The sequence below is a fragment of the Drosophila ananassae genome, chromosome 3R, assembly GCF_017639315.1.
Source record: "Drosophila ananassae strain 14024-0371.13 chromosome 3R, ASM1763931v2, whole genome shotgun sequence".
Lineage (NCBI taxonomy): Eukaryota > Metazoa > Arthropoda > Insecta > Diptera > Drosophilidae > Drosophila > Drosophila ananassae.
In genome coordinates this window covers 17,965,753-17,992,881 of record NC_057930.1, presented here as the reverse complement: position 1 = coordinate 17,992,881, position 27,129 = coordinate 17,965,753, and the positions used below count along the sequence as shown (strand labels likewise).

The 27,129-nt window shown below is 43.3% G+C and overlaps 2 protein-coding genes across 5 annotated transcripts in view; one reads left to right on the top strand and one right to left on the bottom strand.

The window, feature by feature from the left end:
- The window catches only part of LOC6498366 (chaoptin), a 38,796-nt gene extending 14,214 nt beyond the window's left edge, over positions 1-24,582 (top strand). The window contains exons 2-7 of one of the 2 annotated variants that reach the window (XM_014906611.3): positions 7,330-7,616; positions 14,363-14,507; positions 18,220-18,330; positions 18,506-21,782; positions 21,854-21,880; positions 22,638-24,582. In XM_014906611.3, the coding sequence (XP_014762097.1) occupies positions 7,331-7,616; positions 14,363-14,507; positions 18,220-18,330; positions 18,506-21,782; positions 21,854-21,880; positions 22,638-22,820 (4,029 nt within the window). In that variant the 5' untranslated portion in view covers position 7,330 and the 3' untranslated portion in view covers positions 22,821-24,582. The remainder of the gene's footprint in view (positions 1-7,329; positions 7,617-14,362; positions 14,508-18,219; positions 18,331-18,505; positions 21,783-21,853; positions 21,881-22,637) is intronic. The other variant, XM_032455254.2, reaches the window with a different exon arrangement.
- Positions 5,020-6,364, bottom strand: LOC6497169. Of its 3 annotated transcripts, none has more exons than XM_014906058.3 (3): positions 6,034-6,362; positions 5,624-5,973; positions 5,020-5,560 (listed from the first exon to the last, which is right to left on the bottom strand). In XM_014906058.3, exons 2-3 carry the CDS (start codon positions 5,657-5,659, stop codon positions 5,147-5,149), a joined length of 450 nt encoding a protein of 149 aa, XP_014761544.1. In that variant the 5' UTR covers positions 5,660-5,973; positions 6,034-6,362; the 3' UTR covers positions 5,020-5,146. The 3 variants fall into 3 exon arrangements, with proteins under 3 accessions (XP_014761544.1, XP_001962632.1, XP_044572007.1); XM_001962596.4 differs by having other exon boundaries at positions 5,020-5,532; positions 5,599-5,973; positions 6,034-6,360; XM_044716072.1 differs by having other exon boundaries at positions 5,020-5,973; positions 6,034-6,364.
- Positions 24,583-27,129: the final 2,547 nt, after the last annotated feature.

Below are 27,129 nucleotides of genomic sequence, written 5' to 3'. Positions count from 1 at the left end.
TATCGTTTTGACTTTTTCCTGAGTCAATCCTTTTTCCCCCTCCTCAACTCACAGTGAGTCTCACACCACCCCAAACCCTATCCAACCCGATCGATCCTGAAGCCAATCATTTAGGAAATCCCCTTACCTCCTTCTTGTGTGTAATTCGTTTTAATAATTGTCAAGTGCCTGACTTTATTTATGACAAACTTTTAATAATTTAATTGCTGGCCCAGCAATGTCCTCATTGCTACTGTTATTGTTATTGTTATTGTTGTGTTTGTAGCTGCTACCACTATTATTGTTGCAATTGCTGGATTTGCTGCTGCGTTCGCATTTAATTGATAAATGCGTCAGGCAATCTGGGCTTCATGGAACGGCGAGCGGACGGGCAGGCAGGAGGCGTTGGAGTGGCGGGAAGGCAGGCAATCGAGCGAGTTGCCAGCTGTAATTATAGATGATTTGAATAATTCAATGCCCATGCCCGCCCGCCCGACCGTCGCGTTTTGTTTACGCAATTAATTGTGCGGCTATGTGGACGGAGAATAATAGCAACAGTGTCCAAATTGGCCTAAAAACAGGGAATAATTAATCGAGGTCCCATCACTCCAGCTCTGGGTCACTCCAATTATTCTTTAAACCTTTAACACCTTACAAATAGCCTTCGTTATCAAAGTAACTTGAAATTATTTTAAGACAGACATATGGCAGTTTCAAATTTTTTATTTTTGTTTTTCTAAAATGGAATCTGTGGGCCATCAGGGCGTATACGTAATGGGAGACAGACACAGATTTTGAACTTGAATTTAATGTTTGCTTTAGTCTTTTAATATTAAACAATTTGCTTAAAAATGAGAGTGCTATTTATATATTTCTGTACTATAGGAGCAGTTAACTTAAAACTAAGACTAGATGGAATTATATATTAAAACCTCTTCACTCTCAAGACTTTAAAACTCTTTTGCAAACTTTTCAAAAGAGTGAATTATTATGCTATCCCAAGGAGGGAAAGGTATTTTTGTACTTTTATTAACCTTTTCTTAACACTGTGCAATGGGATCGGGTTGCTGGGTCATCACACGTTTGTCCGCCTCAACTTTCTGGTTCTGGTTGTGCACTGTCATTTGCTTGATACGCATTAAATACACACATTCAAGAGGCCGTGACACGACACACTAGAACACACGCATTGTAGCACCGATCAAGCCCACCGCACAAATGACACACTCCGGCCCCAGGATCCGTGTCTCCTGCAACACCCCCCCTGCGGCTTTGTCCGGGTATAGTTCGGCACTTGCTGTTCATAAGCAATTCATGTGTTTTCCGTAAACACTTCAATTTAATTTTAGTGCCGCGAGCGCGAAATTGCTGCTAAATTATTTAGTCTGCGAATTATTAGAGCAGCCCTTTCGAGACCGCTCCACGCAAGACGGAAGTTGGGAGTATCAGGTTTCAAGTTCAGGTGCGGCGCGGTGATTGCTGGTGGGACTTAAATCAAAGAAGGTGTCAGCATACGGCGGAAAATTGTCTAGTTTTTTTTTCCGACACACCGCTGCTGCTGCCACGCTCCCGCCTCCCGCCACCCTGACACATAATTGCGGCAAGTCGAAGATAAATTACCCAAACTCAAAACTTTGACCTAAGCGCCGTTTCCGTGAGTAAGATTAATGATGCGGCAATTGCCAACAGCTCCAGCCAACATAAAACGGCCAGCAGTACGAACTATCACAGCAACAGCAACTCGACAACTTTATGGGATTTGAATCAAGGGTTGTACTCGAGGCGAAGCCGGAAGGGTGCGAGGGATTTTGGGAAATGGCATGAAGGTGGCGTCCCGCGGGGATACGGGCTGGCAACATAATAATTTCAACAGCAGGTAACTATAAAAGGGGAGTCAGTGACTGGGGGGATGTGCACCACATGTGGCAGCCCCACACTGCCCCCGCTCTTAGGTGCGAATGGGTGCATATTTATGGATACAGATACCGAGATACTCAGCAGAAAAGATACATTTATTGCCATGCCATAAACTTTGAGTAATAAATTTTATTTTTATTGTTCTGACTGACTCTGGTTGACTGACTAGCTGGATAGCTGGATGGCTGACTTGAATCGAGTACCAGGGAAATCACCTTGTTAGGTCTGAGAGTGGGCGGGCGTCTGGAGTGGATTGAGGGGGCTGGGGGCGTTGGAGGTCGCTTTGCCAAATTGGCATATTTATGACCAGAAGCAGTTTCACGGAAGGCGCTGCCAAAATAGCAAAAGCGATAAACGACACTTGAATGAACTGGCTAAACTGTGTGTGCCAAGTGGGTGTGTGGGTATCTGTGTGTATCTGTGTGAATGAGTCCTAGTGCACATATGTGTGTGTGAGTGTGATTTATAAGGCCAAGCAATCGGTGGCGAGGCAACCTCGTTTGAGGCTAAGTTTCTTTTTAAAACGCCCCGCAAGATGAATGTATCTTAAAGTTTGTGCTGCTCTACTAATGGTTTCATAAAACCCAATCCGATGCATATGTGCAGCTCCAATCCCTAAGATGGATCGTTTTGCATCTGTCAAGGTGTGAGATATTGCCAAGAAGTTGCCAGCAAATCGGAATGGCTGAAGTGTGGGTCGGATTCAGAAGAATAAAAGCTAAGTATGTTCAATATAGGTGTGTATTTTTAGAAATACACTTAAGTATTCCGAGTAAAATAGATGGTTTAAGGAAAGGACTATCTGAAAAGTTAATAATTAATAAAAAATGTATAATTGTAATCATACTAAGTCAAAGTACTGCCCCTTTAAAGATACATTTCATGCTTAAAATTCCTCTACACTAGTCACTTAATCTTGTTTTGCCAAAAAGTCACTCATCTCCTGCCGTCTGGCACCCTTAAAGCATTTAACTAAAAATAAAACAAGCCCATCTTGGCAAATCCCCTTTGTGCGTATATGTATGGATGCCGGCTTGCGTGAACTTTTGCGTAACCTTAATTGACTTGACGCCGATTAAGTGTAATGTATCTTAGGGATGCTCACATAAGAGCCCAGCGCACACATGCGGGTCACACCTATTACTCTGCCAGGAAGACACACCCGACAAGCTTTTTTATGTTCGGATGCGTTAAATACACGCCCTCAGTTGGCTAAGTTCATTTAAAGTTCTGATCCCCGTCTGAGCAGCGGCTTTAAAATGTTTCCGTTTTTGTATTCTTTTTTGAGCGCGAAAAACGTTTTTCCTCCCACTGCAGCAGCATAAACGAAAGGCGCTTATGGGGCCAAAATTTTAAACCCACATGCTCACATATGTATGCAAGCACACACGCACACACACACAGCCGCATCCACAAAGCAGCAACTTACATATGTTATTATCGTACAAACTCGCAAATTTTCGACAGAGATAGAGCGAGCGAGGTAGGAATAAAGAACGACAGGGAGAGCAGGATACGAGGAGAAAAACTGTGAAGCAACGACTCCCAAATGTATGCTACGTTTTTCAGCATTTTCCTGCTGCGCTACCCGCCGCCCTCTGCGCAGTCGGCGTTAGCTTCAACTAGCAGGACAACATTCCCTGCGGACTCTCATCATATTTATCCTGGCCGTGTCCAGGACTTTCTTGCTAGCTGGCATGCTTTTGCTCCTCCCACTGCTACTGCTCCTGCTACTGCTACTGGTTCTGTTTGTTTTTCAGCTCGTTGACATTTCATGTCACTGTGTCACCGACATAAAAAATTAAAAGTATAAAAATGATGCAGACCCCAGTGCCACTGCACCCGCACTCTCTTTTGGCCAAATCGCTGGCATTATATGCGTAATAAAAACTTGCGGTCTGCTGCCACCAGCCTGCAGTCCCTGGATCTGGCTCTGCCCTGCCTCTTGTTGACCTTTTCGTAGCCCTCGACTCCGCCGCCTGTGCTGCTTCCCTCGAAGGAAGATGATGGCGGCAAAGGCTTTTCCGGCTAACGAGGAGACAGTGGCAGTGGGCGATGGCGGCTGACACTTTATTGTGTAGTTTGCTCTTTGACATACTCTTAAAATGCGGAAAAGGGTATCGAGTATTAAGCAGGAATAATCGCATGAATGAATAATGAGGTGTGAGTACATTATTCCAAAGAAACTTGAGATAACTTCAAGTTTTTGTGATTTATTTAAAAAAAATAGCTTAGCTTAGTTATCCATTTGTTTTACAAATTAAAGTCATCAATAACTTATAAAGTTAACCTTGATTAAAAAACAGCCAAAGCGTGAGAAGAAATCATATATTAATTTACATAAAAAATTAGTAGTGAAAAATACTCTTTCCAAAAAATATAGAGTACCTGCTCTTCGCCGACTTAAAAATTATACTATGCGTACTTTGTTTGCTTATTTTAAAAAAAGTTTCCACCGCCCAGGTTGAGGGTCAGATGGAAATGGCCCCTGCATCGCCCGCATCTGCCAAGTCAAAGTTGGGTGGACTGGGGCGTGTGTGCGTGACAGACGTCGCTCTTGGCCATCCCTTGCCGCAATCTCTCCCCAACCTCCACTCGCTTGTCCCAGCCTCAACCTCCACCCGGTCCTGTCCATCTGACCCCGTGTTCTTGGCCCAAAGCGTTGCCTGTTTGCTGCTTGTCTGTCAGCCAAGAAGTTAGTCATTTCCTGTATCAAAAAAAATAAAACGCAAATAAAAAACTTTTACGACATATTTATCTTTTTCGTTTTTATTTTGTCGTCTGTCGTCCAACATCCTGACTTCTTCGACTTTGTCCCTGTCTCAAATACACTGTGAGTCTCGTCCTGCCTGTGCCTTCGTCTGCGTCTGTGTCTGTGTCTGTTCTGAAGGTGCATAAAGGTTGTTCCAACATATACGCACTCAACTGTGTGATGTATCATTTGTTTTACATGGTCAAAGCGAAAGGAAAAGACTTCGATTTGTCACCATCACCATAATGAAAAACAATCAGCAAAAGTGCTGGGCGGCGAACTGAAGCTTTTCTGATTGGTTTTCTCTCGTTTTCCGAATGGAATTTTATATTAAGTGCATATGGCAAATGACAGTGGGAAGATTAAGTAAATATTTTTCGATTCGATGAATAGATTTATTAAATTGAGAAATGAAATGATGGATATCAGCACTCCAGGTATTTACTGATGAGTAGGCAGGCAGTTTAGCCTCAGACATTTTCCGGCTTTCCATCTGGCCTAATCATTTAGAAAATTTGAAGAAGATCGTTCATCATATTCCTCAATAGATAGAGGCGTATCACATCCTTCTATTGACTGTGAGGTTGACTCAGGAGTGGACTCCGGGGTGGAGTCCGCGCTGGACTTCGAGTCCACTTTTTCGAATATGGAGACCTTGCGTAGCGCTTTACGCAGTCGCTCCAACTCTTCGTACGCAGTACTGGGCTCCTTTGCCGCCACCGGATTCTGCTGGCCCGGGTAGCGGGGAATGCGCTGCTCCAGATAGCTCGGAGCGAAGTAGTGCGTGCGGTGGTAGTGGCGCTGCAGCTGCTTCATTGAGGGAAAAGGACCGTGCCCTGGATTCCCCTCCAGTCGTGGTGCCACATGACGCTCGTAGTACTCGTCTGTCGGAGTCGCGAAAAATGGCAAAGACTGCAGGGAATATTTCGAAAATGAATAACTTCTCTTACCAAGGGGCAGGTCCATAACGCTTACACGGGGTGGATGTGCTTTCTCTTCGTTGAGATCCATTTTAATTCTTCAAAATGCCTTCGGAATGACCAACTCTCACCAATAGTTGCATAAGAATGATTATTTTTCGGTTGTCCATTCATGACAAAGCGATTAATTAATTCCAGGCCTTCTTGATGCTAAAAATAAATTTCCTTATTACCTTAAAGATGCAGTGTTGGTTAATACGGAAAAAATTTAATGCAGCTCTATGAGTTCATGGAATCCTTGATAACAATCTAAGGACTTTCATGAGCCATTTCCTTGGCCAGATTGCGACCGATTTCTGCAGTTGAACCTCCATAACACACTTCTGGCTATATTTTATTAATAAGCTGATGTAAAAAAATGAATTTTACTTATCCGAGACTTTTAGGCTACTCGATATAACTTACCGACTTAGGCGCCACGGGCTGGGATTGAGTGCCAGAGCCAGAGCCAAAGCCAAAGGCTCTCGGTTATATTTTTTGGCCCTAGTTTTATGACTGGTCGTAATGTGCGCAGGTACCCACACACCACACATCCCACACCGGCACACTCAAGGTAAGCCATCGGGAGTCTTAAAGCTCAACAATCGTGCTAATGGTCCGTACTCGTACTCGTCCTCGGCCTCGTCCTTGTCGCAGTAGCAGGAGCAGTCGCAGTCGCCTGGCTTGCTGGAGGCATGGTGAGGTGTGTTGTGTGTGGCAAAGCCGAAAGTTTTTATTTGTTATTATATACTTTGGCGTGTCAAATAAACATCACACATCTAGCGTACATGAAACATGTTTTATATGCGACTTTCCTGGCTCTGGTGGAGGCTTCTACGTGTTGTGGTTGCGCACTTTCTTCAGCGGCTCCTCTCATCTCGCTTTCTATTTTTTGGGGCTAGGCATTTCCATGTGTTTGAAAGATTGCATGGCGCGGGAGGCAGAGGAGAGGGTAGCGAGGCCTGGTGGAGGGAGAGCTGGGGCGTGTGTCACACGACTGCGGCTCATTTGCATGAGTTGTCGCAGGCTTTTAGTCGAAAACTTCCTCCGTTGTCGTTTGGCGTGTTTGGAGCCTGCATGCCTGACGGGAGATGGTGGGGGTCGGTCGCTTAAGCCAAAAAATCAACATTGGTTCAAAAGTCTTACGAAAACAATTAAATCAAGTTAATTGTTTTCTTCAGGTCGGCTTCATGTCGCCAAAAATTATAAACTTTATTTTGAAATTTTCAGAATGGGCACGATTTGCAAATATTTATACACAAGGCATCAGTTAAAGTGTAGCTCGCAGACTTATTCCGACTTATGAGTTTGATTTAATACAATTTTAAAACAATATTTGCAAAATTAGATATTTTAAGAACTCTTTTGTACAGTGAATATTAAAAATATGGTAACACCTTAGGATTTTTTAATTGGAAACCCTGCTCCTTGCCCCAATGTGCAATTTTGATGCGTGTGGACTAACGTTAATTTTATGCCATTTCATTTGCTTTCGCTTTCCAAACGTGTGATTTATGCAAAGCAGCAGAAAATAAACAAATGCCTCCCGGTGCCTCCCGAGGTGTCTCCACGAGGTGGATTTATGTGTGCCAACGCTCCACGAAGACGGAACGTTCTCGCGAACTCAACGCCCCCTCTCGCAGAAGGCCACTAGATTATGCGATTGTATCTGTACTTCGCACCTGTCTTAACCGCAACTTGTTTGCTTACCTTCCATTGCAGAATGCACCTGTACATAGTGCTGATCTCGTGCCTGGTGAGCTCATCCCATTGCTGGCAGTTCGACGGCGGAGGTCAGCGTTGGCCCAGGAACACGGCCAGGTCTCTAGCACGAGGCCCGCCCCCATCGCCCGGAGGCAGGGGCTCGGCCGCCCTACTGGGCTCCCAGCAGCAGGACATCCTCTACGCCTGTCCACTCAACTCAATGTGCCAGTGCGCCGGACTACCCAACGAGACAAGCACGCTGATTGAGATTAATTGCAACGAGGTGGCCCTGTACAAGTTTCCAGGTAAGTGACATTCGAGGCATGTGCTACACTTCGCAAAAATCATACAAGAAATAAGGATGTTATTTAGAGTAAAGTAAGAGCAAATCAGTATATATTTTTTCAGTTTTCTTCAGTGTCCTTGTCCTCCGATCTCAAACGCACACGTATCGCCTGTCAATGTCCCCTACGAGCTTGTTTCCTTTTTATTTATGTGGCAAATATTTTCATTGCCAGTCGGTCATAAATTGCCTTCGCCGCGCAGCACAAGGCACAAGGAATCGCCGACTGTCTCGTCCTTTTTCTCCTCTTAGCGCTTTTCTCCCCCATTCCGTTCCTTTGGGCTCTTTGTGCGCCTGTCGCCGGCAGCTAAAAAAATGTAATTTTTTAATGAAGCTTCAAACAGCTATGTCGCGGCCAACAAATAAAATGAAATCTTACATTTAAGTTTGCCAATTAGTTGTAAAAATAAAGTTTTATTTTATTTTATTTGTTTCGTTCTCTTTGTCTTCCTGTTTTCTGTGTTTCCTCACCCTGGCTTTTCACGAAACTTCTGTAACGATTTCTGTGGCGAATGCCTCGCAAATTTGGTAGTTTTTTCTACAGGGTATTAATAATGCAGCGAGGTATATTAATATAGGGGTACACTATAGAGTGGGGGTCGCAAATAACATGACTTTTTTGGAGAAATAATATTAATATATTTTTTACATGATGACCTAATTATGAAAGTGGTTATAAGTAGCTTTGAAAAAGTCATTAAAAGTTGTCAAGTGGCCATCCCCATCAGGTATCTTATAGTTGCGAGACCGAATTGTGGCATTTTTGTGTGCTCCCCTATTAAGTAATGAATGAATGGCAAGTTTCCATAGCTCCATTGTCATTTTCCATTTCCATTTCCAACGCAAAATGTTGCTCATTGCTGCGGCTTCCTAGTCCCTACCCTCCTCGCGTGTCCTGCCCACTTGCCTCTGTCTCTTTGTGTCCTTTGGACTTGTGTTGAAAGTATTACCATTCCATCCTGTGCTTCTTCCTTCAATGCAGCTGCTTCTTCAGTCCCTTCTTAGCCAACAACTGCTGTGACACGCCCACAACGAAGTCGCCTTTTTCGGGCAAAAGTTGCCGCATAAAGTTGCAAAAAATGAAAATAAAGGAAACAAAATAATAAACAAAGTTGTTGACTGGCAAAACACACAAAAATTGGCCAGACATTGGCAGCTCTGGGAATAGAGACAGGAAGCGAGGAGTGCCATTGAAAAGTTTGTCTCTTGCTTGCAGCTTTTCCCTTTGGATTTTCCGGGCGGGGTATGGGGCAGGTGGCAAGTGGCAGGAGGCAGGAGAAGTGGCCATTCCGCATTGGCAATTTATCCTTCGTTTCTTATGCAAAACTTTCCAATTGCATCTGCATTGGCTTTTGCTTTAATGAAAAACTTTAAATATTACCACTAATCGAATTAAAAGTAACAACATTCCAGACAACCACTGGGCCATCGACTCCGAATTTCTATTTGCTACTCCCTTAAGTATCTGACGAAAATAAAATATATATTGGGGCGTCTTCAATCGCTGCATCTCTGGTGAAAAATAAAATTCCTGAATTCAAATGAATCTTCTAACAAATGTCTATATCTAAATGCATATGAATTTCTACATATATATATATATATCCAGACGTTGATGGCGATGTCGGGCACGAGGATTGCATTCAAGCAGCAGAAGAAATGTTGCAGTTGGAAAACTTTTGGCAATTAGCAATTCTAATGCAAACGGACAGAGAGCGGGCGAGAGGAGCAGGAACAGAAAACACTTTGGTTGACAGCCTGGCTAATTGCATGCCACGCCCTCCTGGCCCCAACTTCTTTCCTCATCGAAGCGACTTCCTGGCTAGCTGGCTGGTTGCTTGCCTGGCATGTCACCATGTGGTCGAGAAGCCCGGTCGAGGTAAAAAAAAAAAACATCCCAAAACTATGCACCCAAAAATATAGAGAGGGTGTTACGGGAAAGAAGTTTCGACAACTGCAACGAGGGACCCAGAGACTAGTTGCAAATTCATTTAATCTCCCAAAAATTTTTGTGTGCGTCTGCGGGCTCAAAATATGCAATAGTGGCATTTTTATTTCTTTATTCCCCAGTATATGTACGTAATTTAATGTTGAATTTCTATTGTCTCACTCACAAAAGTGAAGGAATGGGGCCAACCGAAAAAAAGTTGCTGCTGGGCTACAATTTGGATTTATTTTTAATGTTTTATGTTCGGTTTGCTCTTCTGGTCATTTTCACGCTTGGCCAGAGGCATTTTCAGAGAGAATAGCATCCTGGGGCTAGGGCTGGGCAGCATCCTTGGTTCGATTCGGCCACAATATTCATGCCAAAACTATTTGGGGAGCAGCCGAAAACCCGAAATGAAAGACGACAGTTTGCCCACATGCCGCACGTTTCCTGTGCCCTGTGTGTATGCTGTATTCCATTTTCCTTATTTTTTTGTCAGTGCCCCGCAGCAGGACACAAACTATATGGATATAAATGGCAGCTTCCGGTCCCCCTACACCAGCCGGTTCCTGTCTCTAGTTGCCTTCCTGAATGTTTTGGCAAAACAATAACTTTTCAGCTGACGTAATCTTCATCAACACACCGACGCACACGGACTAGGCAGGATCAGGACAGATGCTCTGTGGCAGCATTAGCTGGGTTATGATAGGAAAAATGTTGCCTTAAAAGTGAGGCCTAAACAACTCAAGAACATAACACGTATTGCTTAAAATGGGGTTGCTTTTAAATCGCTTTCAAAGGGTGAAAATTAAATTAAATGAAACGCTGGTGTTTGCCCCGAAAAAAGGCAAATCAAACATGAATGTGTATTAACTTAATTAAAAATTGTAATGTTATCGAAGGTAAACAATAATAGTACATCAACATTATTAAATATTGCGTGTGGATAATATAATTAATAAATTAAAAAGCGCTATAGGCTAATGATTATGGCCCGCAGTTTTAAATTAAAATGCATGACAATGGAATTCTAAGAATTCTGTTAAGAAATTTGGGATTCCGAATAATATTCGAGTAATTCAAAGACATTCTGGTGGTTTCTGTTGAGTTAATTTTGCATCTTTTATTATTTGGCCCCTGCCCTCGTGATGGACACATTGTTGTGCTTCATTTTGTTTTTTTATATAGACGCGGGGTAAGTTGAATAAACACTTGGCAAGTGACGCAAAACGAGACGAGAGCGCTGGACGTGGACGTGGCAGAGAATATAAACAAGAGGGGATGGCGTTGGCTAGTGGCAACAGCAGTCAGGGGTTCGGTCTTCGGTGGTCTGCCTGGCAGCTAAAGTAAATAAATAAATATGCTTGGCATTTTGTCAGAGAATTGACTTGAGGCCATAAAGTACAAGCCAACGTGGAATGGACGTTTCTACAAAGAGCTCCTTTCCATTTATCCAGCTCGAATCCCACCTCCGAGGAGCTCCTCCCCAGAACCCTGAACCCTGCTGGCAGTCCGTTCCCCGAGTTCATTTCAGTTGTTGGCCCCTTAGGCACGGGACTAGAAGTTTATTAACGCCATATGTGTTGTTGCTGTGTTGGTTTGTCCACTCATAACAAAACAGTGGCAATAGTTGCTTAGATATGCACATACCCCCATGTATACACACCCACGTCTGTACATACATATGGCGGATTTATGGCTTACCCTGCATGAGGAATGCGCCAGACTGGACTGCCCTGGCCTGGCCTGGCAGTGGACAGTGGCCACGTGTGTGTCGCCTGGCCGAGGGAGGCGCACGCGTGTCAACAGGGCGTATGATTAATATTGTATTAATATGCGATATGTAATTAAGATGTAAGCTGTTCTCTGCTTATATTACTGTTTGTGGGCGGTCATACCACGCACGTACGCATCTTGGCATTTGTGTGCACACATTGACGTTTGCATAAACTACAATTTAAACGTCTAAGCGATACGATCTTGATCTCTGTTGGCTTAATATTATGAGTCTGAATAAATAACCAAATATGTGTTTAAATGAAAGGTAATATGTGGTATGAATTTGAAATTTTAGTTTAAATTTGATACTAAACTTAAGTTCTTATTTAAAATTTCCTTGAAACTATTCATCCACTTAAGCACGAAGATTTCCTTGGTATGTAGTACTTGAAACTAAAATATATTCTTAGCCCATCCTTTCAGCTTGGAGCTTCAAGCTACCTGCCAAACAATAAGTATCAAATTTTACTCATTGAAGAGAAATACCTACCTACCAGTACCTATATTAATTCAGAGAGTTCCGAAATATTCTTCAAGAATCAATACAAATGTTTAAAAGTATAGAAATTATTTTGCAAATTAATATTAGCTGGATTTCCTGTTAGTTAACAAACTCAATTAGCCAACCATGACTCTAAAATTCTATAAAAGGTTTCCCATCTGATTAACTTTTGATTTTATAAAACTATTTAATTAGAACCCTAAACTTCAGTAAAATTTGCCCATTCCGGCCATAAAACTCCTTTTTGACGAGTTCCCTAGAAAAGCTGGCGATCAAATGCCTTACTGTACCCCTTCGTGTCTTCAATTTTTGTGTGACTCAGTCCAAGCCCGTGGGAGACATCAAAGCCGCAATTAAATTACGATTCGTTGAGCATGTGTTAATTAAACAGGAGCAGCGGGAGCGCCGGGCGGTGTTCGGTGGGCCGTTCCTTGGAGTGCCCGGAGCGGGGGACGCAGCTCTCAAAAGAATTGGTCACCCAAGGCGACTCTCATATGGAATTGGAGCTTATGACAAGCACATATACGGCCAGAACCACACACTCAGGAACTCATATTGTAAAAGTGATGAGAGGGGCGAGAGGTGAGCATGTGTTTTAGCCTGATTATGGTTAAGGCTGCTGTTGCTGCCTCTACCGTCCAAAGGGAATTTCCATGTCATGCTTGTCAACTTAAATTATGGCCTGACCTTACCTCAAGCATTCAGAGGTGGGTGGATAGGAATGCCACCTCCCGCAGCCTTAACCCGTTCCCGTCCTTGGCATGCCGTCATGGTAAATATTTTTCGGTCGAGTAGCGTGTCTTTCTCTGGGTATCGCCACAAGACTGGCAGAGCAACTGACGTGCAACATGAAAATGCACTTTTCACTTTTAATTGAAAAATTTCACCGTTTTTTTTGCGTTTGGCTTTTTGTGTATTGTCATTTTCGGCATTTTAGACTGAAACCGGAAACTAGGCAAGAAGGAGGCGTATCTTTTTTTGGATTCTGCCGTTTTTCCAGCGAATCCGTTATGCATGCATTCTCAAAAATACATAGATACAACCATATATGTGAGCTTTACCGCATTGAAGTCAACACAAAATCAGAACTAAGCCTGGGATTTTCAGAGATTGACTCGATCAGGAGCGTTTAAGCGGGAAAAAAAACAATGTAGAACAATCGGAACGGCAGCGCGAAATAATTAAACATCAATTTGACGAGCTCAAACAGAAAATTGAAAATTGAAAAGCATCTATCCGTAGAGGAAAAAATTGCGCGCAAAACCAGCACCATCACCAGGACCAGCAGCAGAAACAGAAACTGGCCAACAATTGATTGTTTCTTATAAATATTCAATGTGCAAGAGAGTGCAAAAATCAATTGCTCCATGTTTGCCTATATTTTGCACATTGGAATATTTAATAAGTAAAAGCGCACTGATTCCTGATGAAACTTTGTTGAGGTTTGACTGGCAGAAAGTTAAATTCCGAATACATATACTCGTACAAAATACATGCCAATTTGAAATGAAAAACTATTGAAAATTGTTGGTTGCGAAATGCGAGTAAAAATAAATGGTCTAAATAAGCATTTTTTTCAGATAACTTATTGAGCCTTGACATGTGACTATTTTAATTGGCTATTTGATCCGTAGTGGTTGAAACTATTTGTTAAAACTTATTCAATTTCTCCAATTTTATTTTTATATTTTACTTTAACTCTTACTCTTTTGACTAGATTTTTATAAGCCTGTGGCAATATACGCAGTACTCCCCTCCAATATATGAACCATTTTGGTTCACTCCCTAATCGATTTGGCCATTGCCCCATAAAAATTTAATAAAACGAGCACATCGAGTACGTCGGGATTCATTGTTATACCCGGCCAAGATGTCACTGTCCTGTCTTTGCCCTAGACATAAAATGAAATTTGTTGCCCGTTTCGGAGGATGGTGAGTGGTTCCTTTCCTGCAGGCTTTTGGCTGTTCCATGTCCGGGTCCTGCGCCTCTGGTTCGGCCGGAAAGCGCGCACAAAAATCGAAAGCGTAGCTGCATCTCCTGCGGGGAGCTGGCCCACGGGCTCTGTATTTCTGTGTACAGCTCCTCTGACGGGATGGTCGGTCGGTCGGTCCATTGTCTGATGGCACGCTGATGACCCATTTGCCTTAACGCGCCGGCGATCAAAACTGCCAAAACAAAAGCCATCATCGTTAGACGGGGAAAGACATCCATGGGAAAATTGTTGGAGAGGCGATGGCCGATTGGATGGGAGGGCGGTTGCCGATGGCCCATGCATATTCCCTCGTTTATGGTAAACGCTTCGAATGCCGTTGAAAATCAATTTGAATGATGAACTGATGGCCTGTGGAACTCCCATCTCAGTGGTCGGTCGGGATGCTTCAGTTTGAGCAATTTCAACCAATTTTTGAGCTTAGGCTAAGAAAGTTGTATTAGAAATAAAAAGAAATGTATAAACCGAAAATAAATCACCTCTTTTTGAATTCTTTTTTTCCTTTATAGAATTCATGCACAGCAGCGTGCGGTACATCGAAATGTCGAATACACACCTGCAGAGTGTCGACGATGAAACTTTCCAGGGACTGCGTCTCAAGACATTGAAGCTAATCGACAACGAACTGCAGGATATATCCGAGCGGAGTTTCAGGTGAGTGCCCATGGGAGGAAAGTGCCGTGTCATGTGATGGGGACCCAAAATACACGCACCTGGCAGTGGCAGGGGCAGGGGCCTACACCTGGCGGAATGATGACAGGACAGTTGGCCGGCCTATTTGTGTGACCCCTTTTCCACCTGGACTCGTTCGTGAGAGTCGGCGGTGGGTGGCGGTAGTGGCATGTGTGCGCGAGTGAAGAGCGCTTTGTATATTTTTACAACATAAACCTGCAAGTTGTAAAAAAGGCGTAAAATTAAGTTTAACAAAGCGAGGAGCGGCGGCGGGGTAAAGACATGGCGTTTTCAGCGAAGCACTCAGGCTGAAAATGCAAGCGGGAAATGCAAACTCACATACGCAGCGGAAAAAGCAAAAAAAAAGTCAGGAGAGAATTGAAAACTTTCAAGCGCTATTTGTTTGAGTGTAAATAATCACAAAAGCGACGAAAGGGGTGAGCTGCGGAGTGAAGAGGGAGACGTTTTTTAAAAGCCTAACACCGAATAATTAAATACCTAAATTAATAATCTAATAGTAGCAATTAAACGGAGTAAAAGGCGGTATAAGTTGAGTTTCTATAATAGATTTGTTAGGATACAAATATGTTACTTACAAATACTTCTAAGTGCTTCTGACCGAACCACCTTAAGAGACAGCCAGTAAGAAGGATTCTGAGCTGGCACTTTAGTAAGATACTACTTTTTGGGGGGGGATATATTGGGGTATACTGGATATTCATAAAAAAGAAATTCCACTAATCTATTGCTTGAATTATCGATTCCATAAGACTCTAGGAAAGATTAATCTGTCGAATTGAAAATCTTAAAGTATATTTAGAGAAATGTTCTCCTGGAGCAGTGAATAACAGGCTCTTATTTCGTCAGCACTTTACGATCCACTCGCAATACACATCACACACATTTGACTGAGGCTGCAACATCCTCTTCCCCAGCATTTCACCCTTTCACCTTTCACTTTAGTAGTGTGTCTGTGTGCGTAGAGAGTGAGGAGGAAAGATTGAGGGAATGAGACGACCGCATTTGGCAGTCGTTTGCTGCCTTTTTTGCATTTTGTTGTAGTCCTCATCATCTTACTCGCTTTTTGTTGCCAGGAAATGAAACGCGAAAATTTTTTAACGAGCACAAAGGATAACCAGAGTTGGGTCACGCCCCTTAACCGCAAGCAACCGCCCACCCTTACACACTTTACGCCGCTAAAGTTAAATGGATGCCCCCAGTTACGACCATAGCTCGGGCGAGAGTTTGAGGGATGGCAACTGAAGATACACAGTTTCACACTCAGTCGGCATTAAAATTTAAAATCAAACTAATTAATGCTCATAAAGCCGGCAGATGTGGCTATGGCCCTAGACCTCCCCCTAAGCCCCCTACGACACTCTTCAGAATCAACTTGTGCCGGAAAGTTTGCTCTTCAGTATCAACAAATTGGAAAGTTCACTTGAAAAAATTATAGAATTGTTATAGTAAGAGATACTAGTTGAAAATTAATAATTCCATGGGATCCATTATTATTAAAACTTCAACAAAAAATGTTATACATGTGAGATAGTGTTTTTTCTAACTTAATTTATATATATATTCATTAACGTCCATATTCCCTGGCATATTTTATTTGCAATTCTCCAGTTTTGACCACAAGTGCGGTCAAGTTAAAGATTCATATTCCGAATTACCAATTATTTACGAATGGGCGCAACGTAAATATGTGAACATTTGATGTCCTTACAATATCCAGGCAGGCAGGACATGGGACAAGACTCGATTTCGTTTCAGTTTCGGACTTTGAAGCCATACGTATGAAAGTTCTCATAAATATTTGAGTAATAATGTATTTCAAAAATTGCTAATTAATTATTTACAATGCAACACTGCTAAATTAGACACACGCACAGGTATATACCCTCACTGCCCTCCCAATGGGTCTGTATATATTATATGTTGTATCTACATATGGGGTTATTTGTATTTGTTTGTTGGGTGTTACGTGTATGTTGCGTGCTCAGTTGCAAAGTGCCGTTAAATGCGCACTTCTCCGTTATTTCAGATATACATCTACAAACATAACTGAATGACATATAGACATGGCTCCCCTACCAGTCAGTGGGTTGGTTAAGACTTCTTTATGAAAATGAATAGTTTTTTGGGAAAACAATTTAATAATTTTAATATGAAACCCTAATTAAATTTAAGTATATATGTAAGCCTTTAAACCATGGTAACCCCATTTAGCAGATCACTTGTTAAACCACCCTCGCCCTATAAATTTCTCAGCCTGAACCGTTTCCTTCAAACTCTTTTGATGACAGATATTTATACGTGTGTGGGTACACATATAATATTTACACACACTCTCCGTAAGAACTATTTCTCAAACCAAGGCACGCATACACGCAATCCGAACTGCCGCCACAAGGGAGTACAACAACAGTATCATCTACCGGCAAATGGCAACCAAAAGTAAACCCAAAACAGCCGCCGAATGACTGAGGTTCGAATATAAAGAGCAGGGGCGGAACAAAGAAAAGGACTCCAACTTGGTAAAAAGGAGCCACAAAAATTCGGTTTGCGTTTGATTCTTCGCCGCATAAACAACTAGTCCGGCACTAAAAACACCAAAAACAAAACCAAACACCATCGGAGACTACAAAAGCTGGTGTGTGTTGTTGGTGTTAAGGAGGAGGCTGAAGCTTGTTTGGAAAACTCGTGGTTTTCATAATTGAGGTCGCCACTACCCCGGCTCTGTTTGCCTTTCTCTCTTTGTGGACTGCACCGTATATAGGCAATAGGGGTGAACCTTCTCCAAAAAGAAGGCGGTATAATGAAAATTTAATTCTCTAAAATAACGTATACGCCATGTAGTACTTAACAAGATATTTTAGGGAAATATTAAATCATTGAAGATATTTTTAATTTCAAAAAGATTACTCATACGCCATGTTTGAAAATAAGTAAGCCTGGTATACACATGCATAAATATGTTAAATATGAGTGTTGGGCAATTAAAAATAAGTAGATTAAATTCAAATTACCTTACCTACAACCATTAATTTAGAAAAAATATTATAGTCTAGTATATATTTAAAACAAACCAAAAAATAAACCATAAAATTACAAAACTTTAAAGCCATTGTGCACACACTGAAACCAAATGGTACATCTTATCTGAATATATATTTACGAGTCCGTGTTTATTAGTGTATGTGCGATCTTATATATTTAAGTAAGGTCCACTCCATTACTCTTGGGTGTGTAGTTGTGTGAGTTTGCGGTGCGTGTGCACAACTATTAATGGAGCTTAGAGGGGCTGAAGGCGGAGAGGGAGGAATAGTGATGGAAAGTGGGAGTGAGGATGGAGTGTGGCGGGCGAGCCCGGCAGCTGGGGTCGCCTGGGTCGCCGTTGCTACGCGTTAATTAAGTTTAAATATTTGTTTTCCGACTTGTGTGTAGGATATGTCAAAAGGCAGGCAGCACGTCAATTTATATGAGCAAGGGATCGGAGATGGAGGGAGGGCGCCGGAGCAGACCCGAGCGGAAACTGTTGATAGTTGTGCACAAAAGTTTTACGGAAAGTTTTAACCATTATATATTTTTGATAACCAGTCTCCCCTGCCACACATGCGGAATGATTTAGATCATAATCATACAGCCAACTCGCTCACACACATGCTTTTCTGCTCTCCCCATTTTGCAGCACGATGACGCATTCGCTAATGACACTGGATATATCTGGCAACAAGATGCAGCAATTGCCACTGGAAGCGCTGCAACGATTGCACTCCCTCACGCGACTGGTGGCGCAACGGTAAGTCGGAGCTCTGTCAAGTCGCGAAGTTTACTCCGCTTTTAAAAATATTTCAAATGGGAATTAGTGACGACCCCTCCCCGCTTGTTTACTTAAAAACATATTTATTATCAAATAGGAGTTGTCATCCTCATTTAATTATTTTGCCCTTGCTCTCTTCCGTTCTGTTCGCCAGAAACCATATCACCTCATTGGATGGCAACTGGGATGCCCAGCATGATACGCTGAGGTCATTGCATCTGGCCGATAATGATATTACGGAAATAGCGCCGGGGGGTGGAAGCATGGAAGTGAACCACGCCAACGACAGTAGCTCCCAGCCCTCGAGCCTGGCCGCCATTCAAACGCGACTGGAGACGAGCAACTCCCTTTACCCGCCTTCGCCAAGCTCCGGTGATCGGTCCTCGCCAGGCCGTCCCTTTGAGCAGCTTCAGAAGCTGCTGTGGCTGGATTTGTCCAATAATCGAATACACCACGTGGCTGGAAACTATTTGCCGCGATCCCTGGTCACCATGGACCTGTCTAGCAATCTTCTGACGGTATTCCCGCAGCAGCTCTTCGAACAACTTCCGGAGCTGCGGATCATGAGTCTGCGGGACAATCTCCTGAAAAGTGTTCAGTGGAAGGAGCTGCAGGTGCGACCGTTGCGAATGCACCTGGAGCGGTTGGATCTGGGACAGAATTGCATCGAGAACCTGGAGTCGGACTACTTTCAGCAAAACTACTCCGATGTCCATCTGAGGGCTTTGAACTTGGAGCAGAACTTTGTGACCCAACTGCCGGAAGCTGTGTTCAAGGCCACAGGCATTGCCCATCTTGTCCTGGCCTTCAACGCCATCAGTCGTGTTCATCCTTCGGCCTTCGAAGGACTAACAGAGACTCTAGAGTACTTGGATTTGGAAAGGAACAGACTAACCACAGTGCCAGCTGCCATATCCACTCTGCATCGCCTGAAGTTTCTTTACCTGACCTCCAACCAGATCAGCCAGCTTACCAATCTGCCATCGTATACGGATAATCTTCGGGTACTCAGCCTGAGCGGCAACAACTTCAGCATGATCCCCATATTGGGACTCAAGAACTACACCCAACTGTCATACTTGAACATGGGCTACAATTGCATTACGGACATTCCGGAGGGAATTTTCGCCGTGGATTCGTGGGGCAGCAATCTGCAGACGATATTACTGCGCAACAACAAGATAACCCACCTACACTTAGGATCCTTCGCGGGACTAGATCAGATCCAGGAGATCAGTTTAAGCTTTAACGATATAACTATACATCACCCACTTGTGTTCGAGAACGTGTCAAGGACCCTAAAGATTCTGGAGCTTTCGTTCGCCGTTTTTCCGGCCCGTAGCCTGGAGAGCCTGGATCCTCTGGACGCTCTACTACCACTCTCTCAACTTATTTGGCTGGGTCTGGACAACAATAACTTGAAGCACGTGTCCAACGAATCCTTCGCCCAGATGCGGGAACTGAGCTACATAAATCTAAGCTTTAATCAACTGAAAGCTTTGCCAAAAGGGCTCTTCCAGCCGGATATTCATAGCCATCTGGTGGAGATCGAATTGTCCTATAATGCCCTGGAGCGTTTGGAGGCGGAAACATTTCACAATCTGGGTGACTTGCAGACCCTCAACCTGCAGTCAAATCGCCTGAGGACCATATCACGCCACGCCTTTCAAAACCTGGAGTTCCTACGCTACATAGATCTGTCCTACAATCGACTGGTGAACATCTCCCATGGCGCCTTTACAGTGCTGCCTAATCTGGCAGCTCTGGACTTGATGCACAATCAGCTCTGCTCACTGTCACTCAAGTCCTTTCACTACGTGTCTAATACGACGACTCCTTTGCGACTCAACTTGAGCCACAACCACATATCCAGCTTTGACGACGAGCTCAGCAGCTACATGTACATCTACCAACTGGACATCAGCCACAATCATGTGGCCAAGTCGGATAGCTTTACGAACCTGGCCAACACCCTACGGTTTCTCAATCTGGCGCATAATTCGCTGGGAGCTTTGCAGAGTCATGCCTTTGGAGACCTAGAGTTCCTGGAGATCCTTAACCTGGCCCACAACAATCTCACCTCCCTGAGGCGTCGCAGCTTCCAGGGCCTAAATAGCTTGCAGGAACTAGATCTGAGTCACAATATTTTGGAACAGTTGCAGGTGGAACAGTTCTCCAACCTGAAAAAACTCCGAATTCTGCGCATCAGTTCCAACCGGCTGAGGGCCCTGCCTCGCGAGGTTTTCATGAACACACGGCTGGAGTTCCTGGACATTTCCGACAATCAGCTGAGCGTGTGGCCAGTGCCGGCATTCACCGATATTGGCTTCACCCTGCGCTCCATTCAGATGTCCCACAACAATCTGGAGTACTTGGATGCCTCGATGTTCATCAACTCGCAGTTCCTGTACGACATTAGTCTGGCCCGCAATCGCATCACCATCCTGCCGGATAATACCTTCAGTTTCCTGAATAATCTGACCAATTTGGACCTGTCCCAGAATCCCCTGGTGACGACCAACCTGCGCGAGGTCTTCGTGCACACGCCGCGCCTTCGGAGACTGAGCCTCCATCACATGGGCCTGTACGTGCTGCCGCCACTGAAACTGCCACTACTCTCCTACCTGGATGTAAGTGGCAACTACCTTCAGGAGCTGTCGCCGCTGGGCTCGCTGCGGCATCTGCGTCACGTCAACATCTCACACAACAAGCTCACCAATGCCAGTTGTGCAGCGGAACACCTGCCGCCCTCTGTTCGAATATTGGACCTGGCCCACAATCCACTGCGCAGGATTACATTGCACGACCTTGTCAGTCTGCGTCACTTGGCTGAGCTCAATATCCTGGACGTGAAGGTGGCCAATCCGCAGGCATTTTCAAAGCTGCGCTCCCTGCGGAAACTGCACGCCAGCTCGCATCCCAATCTCGGCGAGATTGTGGCCAGGATGCCGGGCCTGCAGCAACTCAGAGTGCACTGCCTGGAGCCAAACATTGGCCCGCAATTGTTTGCCAAACTGGCCAACAACACAAAGCTCCGGCTCCTGGAGCTGTATGGCAGCAACGTGCAGACTATTGCTCCGGACGTGTTTACCGGAGTATCTCGCAACCAACGGCTGCAGGTTAAAATATCGCACACCCGAATCTCTGATCTGCCGCCGGGAATCTTTTATTCGTTGCGCGAGGTGCCACACTTGTCCATTGATATTTCGCATAACCGCATTAACGCCCTGGCCGCCGACAGTTTCTATCCGAACAAGAGCTACTGGGATGCGGTTGGGACACGAAGCATCATGGGCGGACTCATCACCTCTCATAATCCACTCGAGTGCGAATGCGGGCTCGTCTGGTTTGGACACTGGCTGAGGCGGTGGCTTCGCGAGTCCGCCCAGATCAAGGTCATTCAGAAGGAGGACCTCAAGCGCATGGTTCAGGTGAGAATATGACCAAAGCCCTCAACTCTGAATTTTTCTATTTTTTAAACAATTAAATTTTTACCGAAAAGTTACCTCTATCGATTGCCGATATGCGCGTAAGCTTTTTTCAATTATTCAAATTTTCAATTATTCATTCATTTATTGTACTTTTTTGAAGTGTAACCCATTTGAAAAATAAATATACATTCAAATGTATACATACATTCGAAATACATTCGTATTCATATTTTTCATGGACTTCAAATTCTAATAGACCACTAACAAGAAACGAAAACTAACTTCGGCCGGATCCGAAATTGATATACCCTTGCAGTCAACTGGCAGAATAGAAAAAAATTATAAACAAATAAAAAACCGAAAAACGATCTACAAATCGATTAAAGTATTCCGCTCAGGAACCTGATGGAAATTGGCAAAGATATTGCAATTGCAGTGGGTCATATTGTGCTCCCCATGCATTTTCCGCCTTTTTGAAGGGGACCCCCTAGAAAATGAGACGAAAAATCTAAAAAATATTTTGTCACTAGATTTTGACGCAGTTTGATGGAGAATCGATCTACGAATCGATGAAGGTATTCCGCTAAAGAATCTGATGGATTGGCCAAGATATTGAAATTGCAGTGGGACATATTGTGCTCCCCATATACTTTCCGCATTTTAAGTAAAGTACTCCGCTATAGAATCTCAACGAAATAGGCCAAGATAAAGGGTTGGAGTCCTAGAGTCCCAGCGTTGCATAAATTAGAATACCCACTGCAAGGGTATGAAAAGCAAAAAATTGTTCATTGATAGTTTAATTTTAAAATACACAAGCCGAATCTTTATTAACGCATTTTTTTTCAAATTCCTTAGCGCGCCCGTGCCAACACCTGCCACGATCCAACTTCGGGTCGCCACCTGCCCATCCTTGAGATCTTTCCGGAGGATCTGCTGTGCCAGGCTAGTGCCCTGAGTAGCTCGGCCCATCGTCTCTTCCTGTTATCCTTTGCGATGGCCCTCCTGCTGCCCTTGGTGACAACGATGATGACGCTCTGATGTCGACTTTAGTTACCGGCGTTGTAATTTGGTGTTTCAAATCTCGAATCAGATCCAGAAGAGGTGTCATTTTCTGGTGGCGAACTGCTGAAGACACTCAACACCCAGTTGACTGTATGATATGTAAATAAATAAATATATATATAACTGAATCTTAAACTAATCGGTAGCTACGAATTTTTGGGACTTAGCTAATGAAGAATGAAGTGAGGCCACCCACATACAATAAAGTTAAATATAATTGAACAAGCAAATCGGTTTATGTCCACTTGTAATTCATAAGTTTTAGATAAATGCATAAAGGATACATTTAAGTAGTATTACAAGTCATGTGCTGGGCCAGGGATTATTTTCCATCCAGATAATGTCTGCTACTTCTTTCCAATACGTTTTTTTTGCTAAGCCCCTTACCCTATTGATTTCTTCCGCTCCAAGACTTCCAAGCTATCAGCTGATAAAAGATACTATAAGTTAGTTATTAGGATTTATCCTTCGAATCCTTTTTAATCCCTTAAGTACCCCCCACTCGCCCAATACATGACGTTGTTTCTTGGCCAACATTCGAGGTAATTAATGCAATTGATTACACAACCAGAACCCTACACACACCAGCGAACATATGATGATTCCTAAGACACTCACACATATAGGGTATAGTTAAAGTACACTTTTGCATCTCCATAGATCGACCTAGAAGAATAAGTTGTTAATAATAGTTTAAATGACTATTTTTAAAGAGAGGATGGCGAATTAAGCGAAACGAATTCTAGTTATAAATCTTTGCAGAAAATTTACAATTTAGTCAAGGCCAATGAGTACATTGAATGAAATGGAATGATATATAATAATGATGAGCCGTGGCATATACATAATGATATAACTAATTATATAAACAATTATTGGATAGCAATTATCAATTGGTTTTTTAACAAAAGTAGCGAACATTGCACAACTATCAGCGAAACTAGGAGAAGTTTGCAAAACTTGCGGCAGTCAATTTTAAAAGGACACAGAAACACGCAAACATATATAAGTACATATCAGTTTGGGTAAAAAGTAAAAATTTAAAAATAATCATAAAATAATGGGAAGCATAATCGTGTCACACACAAATACAGACAACTTGAAGCAATTTAACTGAGAGGAATAAATTACGAAATAAAAACGTTCCCCGTTTTTTCGTTTCGGTTCGGTTACTCGCATTTTCATTCAGTTTTTTTTTAACGTACGTACACTATTTTATTTTTTAAATATATTCGTTTCGTTACAACAATGACAATCGTGATACTAATTGTAGTTGTTTACACGACGATGATGCGAAATGCACAAGTAAAATAATAATAATAATAATAATGATACTGAATAAATAAACTATTCAATGGGAAAAAGTGGACAAATGAATTATGGCCACATGAAAACACTGAAAAAGCTGCTGGTAATGCAACGATTATTTTGGTTTGCTTCCCAACCCACAATCCATAAAAAAAACAAAAACCGAAAAAAATGCAAAACCCAAAACGGAATTTTTAACAAATAATATTGTATATAAAGCAAAGGGAAATGGTTTATTATGTTTATTCAAACCACTTTTTATTATCGGTTATTTTTTCATTTGATACGCAGCAGCTAAAAAATATAAAAGTAAAAATAAAAAAATCCAGAAAAACGGAAGAATTAAAGTAGTGACAGAAAAACTGGAAATGAATATCGATACAAACTGAAAATTGAATATGAAATAAATACAAAATGCTAGAAACATTTACCCCTTGTGTTTGAGGGTAATGGGATTGAGCTAAAATTTCCTTTTTAGCTTCGATTTGGTCACAGCGCTTTACTCCGACTTTTTTAGCCCTAGTATCAGGCGCAGACCCCAGAGATTAGCCTCCAATAAGGACTCTGGCTCGGTTACCTCCTGCCTGACTGGCTGCCTTGCAGCTGTTGACCCTTTTACACATTTTAGTGTGAAACTTGACTCCGGGCAAAATAAGTTGCGGGAAATTATGCGAGGGAGACGCGGTTGCCTCAGGTGCCAGCAATCGCCGGAGTCCCCCCCACCAGCAGCACTCCTGCCTAGCTATCCCAATAAAAGCGCCAGTAAGAAAGCTCATGGAAGAGGAAACAAAAACCAGGATATACATATGTACCACATACAAGTGCAAGGCAGGCACAGAGCACGAAGGACCCCTGGGCAGGGCATAATTGGATTATCGGAGCTCAAAACTGTTCCAATGAGTGAAGTGCTTTCCAACAGATCCTGTTTCCTGGAGTTGCATGTGCTGCGATCCATCGATGCTCTTTATACCCAAAGGATATTAGCGCAGGTATCTTTAATCATTTATTTTAATGATTTCCATTTTGTATCCCTAAGAATTTAAGATTAAGTTAGTGAATGAAAAGTTTCATTATTTCCCACAAAGTAAATACCTATTTTAATGATAAAATAATATGTCAAGTCTACCTTTTTATGACCCGCACATCCCATTACAATTTTTATTTAATATTTTCCTCTTATATAGACTCTTTCACCATGAAAAGCAAAGATCGCCGACCGTAACGAAGCTCCATAAAAAAATATTGTTCCTTTCATATTCATTAAAACAATCACAAAGTAAATACTTTCACTCGGCGGCCCTCAGAACACATTCGCGACGCCGGAGAAACTTCTCTATAAATATGTAATCCCAACCTCAGATGCTCCTTTGAGGGTATTTTCAGGCTCGTCAAGCCGGATTCCCTTTTCAGCTTGCGTTCATTCTCTTCGTTTTTGTGAAAGCGTGTGTTTTTACTTTTTTTTTAGGGATAACTGAAACCTTTCAGCGCTTTTAAGGCTTTTCTCGTAGCGTCGTCGCCCCCTACCTTCCCGGCCTGAGTGTGGTCGCGAATGGTTGTTCTGGTGTTCCTGCAAAGTCCCTTTACATGGCCCGGACCCCCCACGCCGGAGATTGCATGTCGATGCGACTTAATTGCATTTCAGACAGCACTGCCGACGAGTTGTTTGCCCGGGAACGAGTACACGAAATTCTCCCATTCTCACATACGCCTTTCTCTGGTCGCTTCATAGTCCGGAGTCCGAAGACCAGGGTCTGAAGTCCGGACCGCTCGCCTTTCGCAGTTCTCCCCCTCTCCGGTTACCGATTGCCGTTTGCCGTTTGCCTTCCTGGGCGGAAGGAAACGGCACTAAGTACAAGTTGTCGGTGGGAGCTGCAACTACCACAGCACCGGTAACTGCTACTACCACATTCCTACACCAAGGAAAAAATCAGATTATCCGTAATTTTTTACTTTAAAGGATACAAATAGGATATTAGCTCCTGCTTAGTTTTTATACACAGTGGATTTTAAACATTTTTAATAACAGTATTAGTACCCGGTACTCTTGCATTACACTTTTTGTATGGGGGCCGAGATTTCTTTAATATCAGAAACCAATTTTTTTCGAAAGTGTAAGCCTACTGCAATGGCACCCACTACATAATACCTTACACAACCGCCGAGCTGCGTCTCCAACAAGTATCGATATTGTTTCAGCCACAACTCAGCCGAAAGTGAAAGGAATGTAGCAGCTCGGGGAGCGCCATTAGGAGCTGCTGCAATTTAATAGCCACCGAGGAGCAGAGGCCCGAAAAACTAAACGTTAAGTTTAGCTCGCAGCCATGTTGCCACACGTTGGGGCGATGGTAAGGGACTAACGGCGGCGGTGGGGCAGTACAAACGGGGCAACTGAGCACACTTGCCTGTCAAAGCCGGCGACGAGCAGGTAAATCCAAATCCACCCAATTTGCCTGGCACTCGCCGCCACTCACCATTACTAATGCAGATATGCCAACTATCGGGGAGTGCCAAGAGGCGGTCCGTGAGGGGGGACTGATGGGGCTGGCTGGGGGAGGAGAGATGACTGGGCTGAGAGGCTAGTCGGTGTAGCAGTAATGGCAAAAACCGCCGACAAATCTGCTGCATTGCCCCCACATACACACAGAAAGCTCAACTTTGCTTCCACTTCTATTTCCATTTTCCCCTCCCCGGTACTATCCCCTCCGAGTCCAATCCTCCAGTGACAGGAAGCGGGGAATAGGACAGGAGGAACGCTTCCCGTCGCGCCAGCGGGCAAACTAACAGAGTGCTTATTTTAACGAAGTTACAACAACTTTTGCAATACAAACAGTAATGCCAGGGCAGATTCACACTCGGCACAACAGCCCTTGCAGCATAGATGCCCAGATATAGATACAAATACAGAGATAGAGACCAAGATACACACACACACATGTAAATATGTGTGTGTGTTCATGCAGTCCGGCTGCTTCTCCTG

Bases quoted from the DNA above. Each gene is read 5' to 3' on its own strand.
- LOC6497169 (XM_044716072.1), bottom strand. From the start codon at position 5,659: ATGGATCTCAACGAAGAGAAAGCACATCCACCCCGTGTAAGCGTTATG.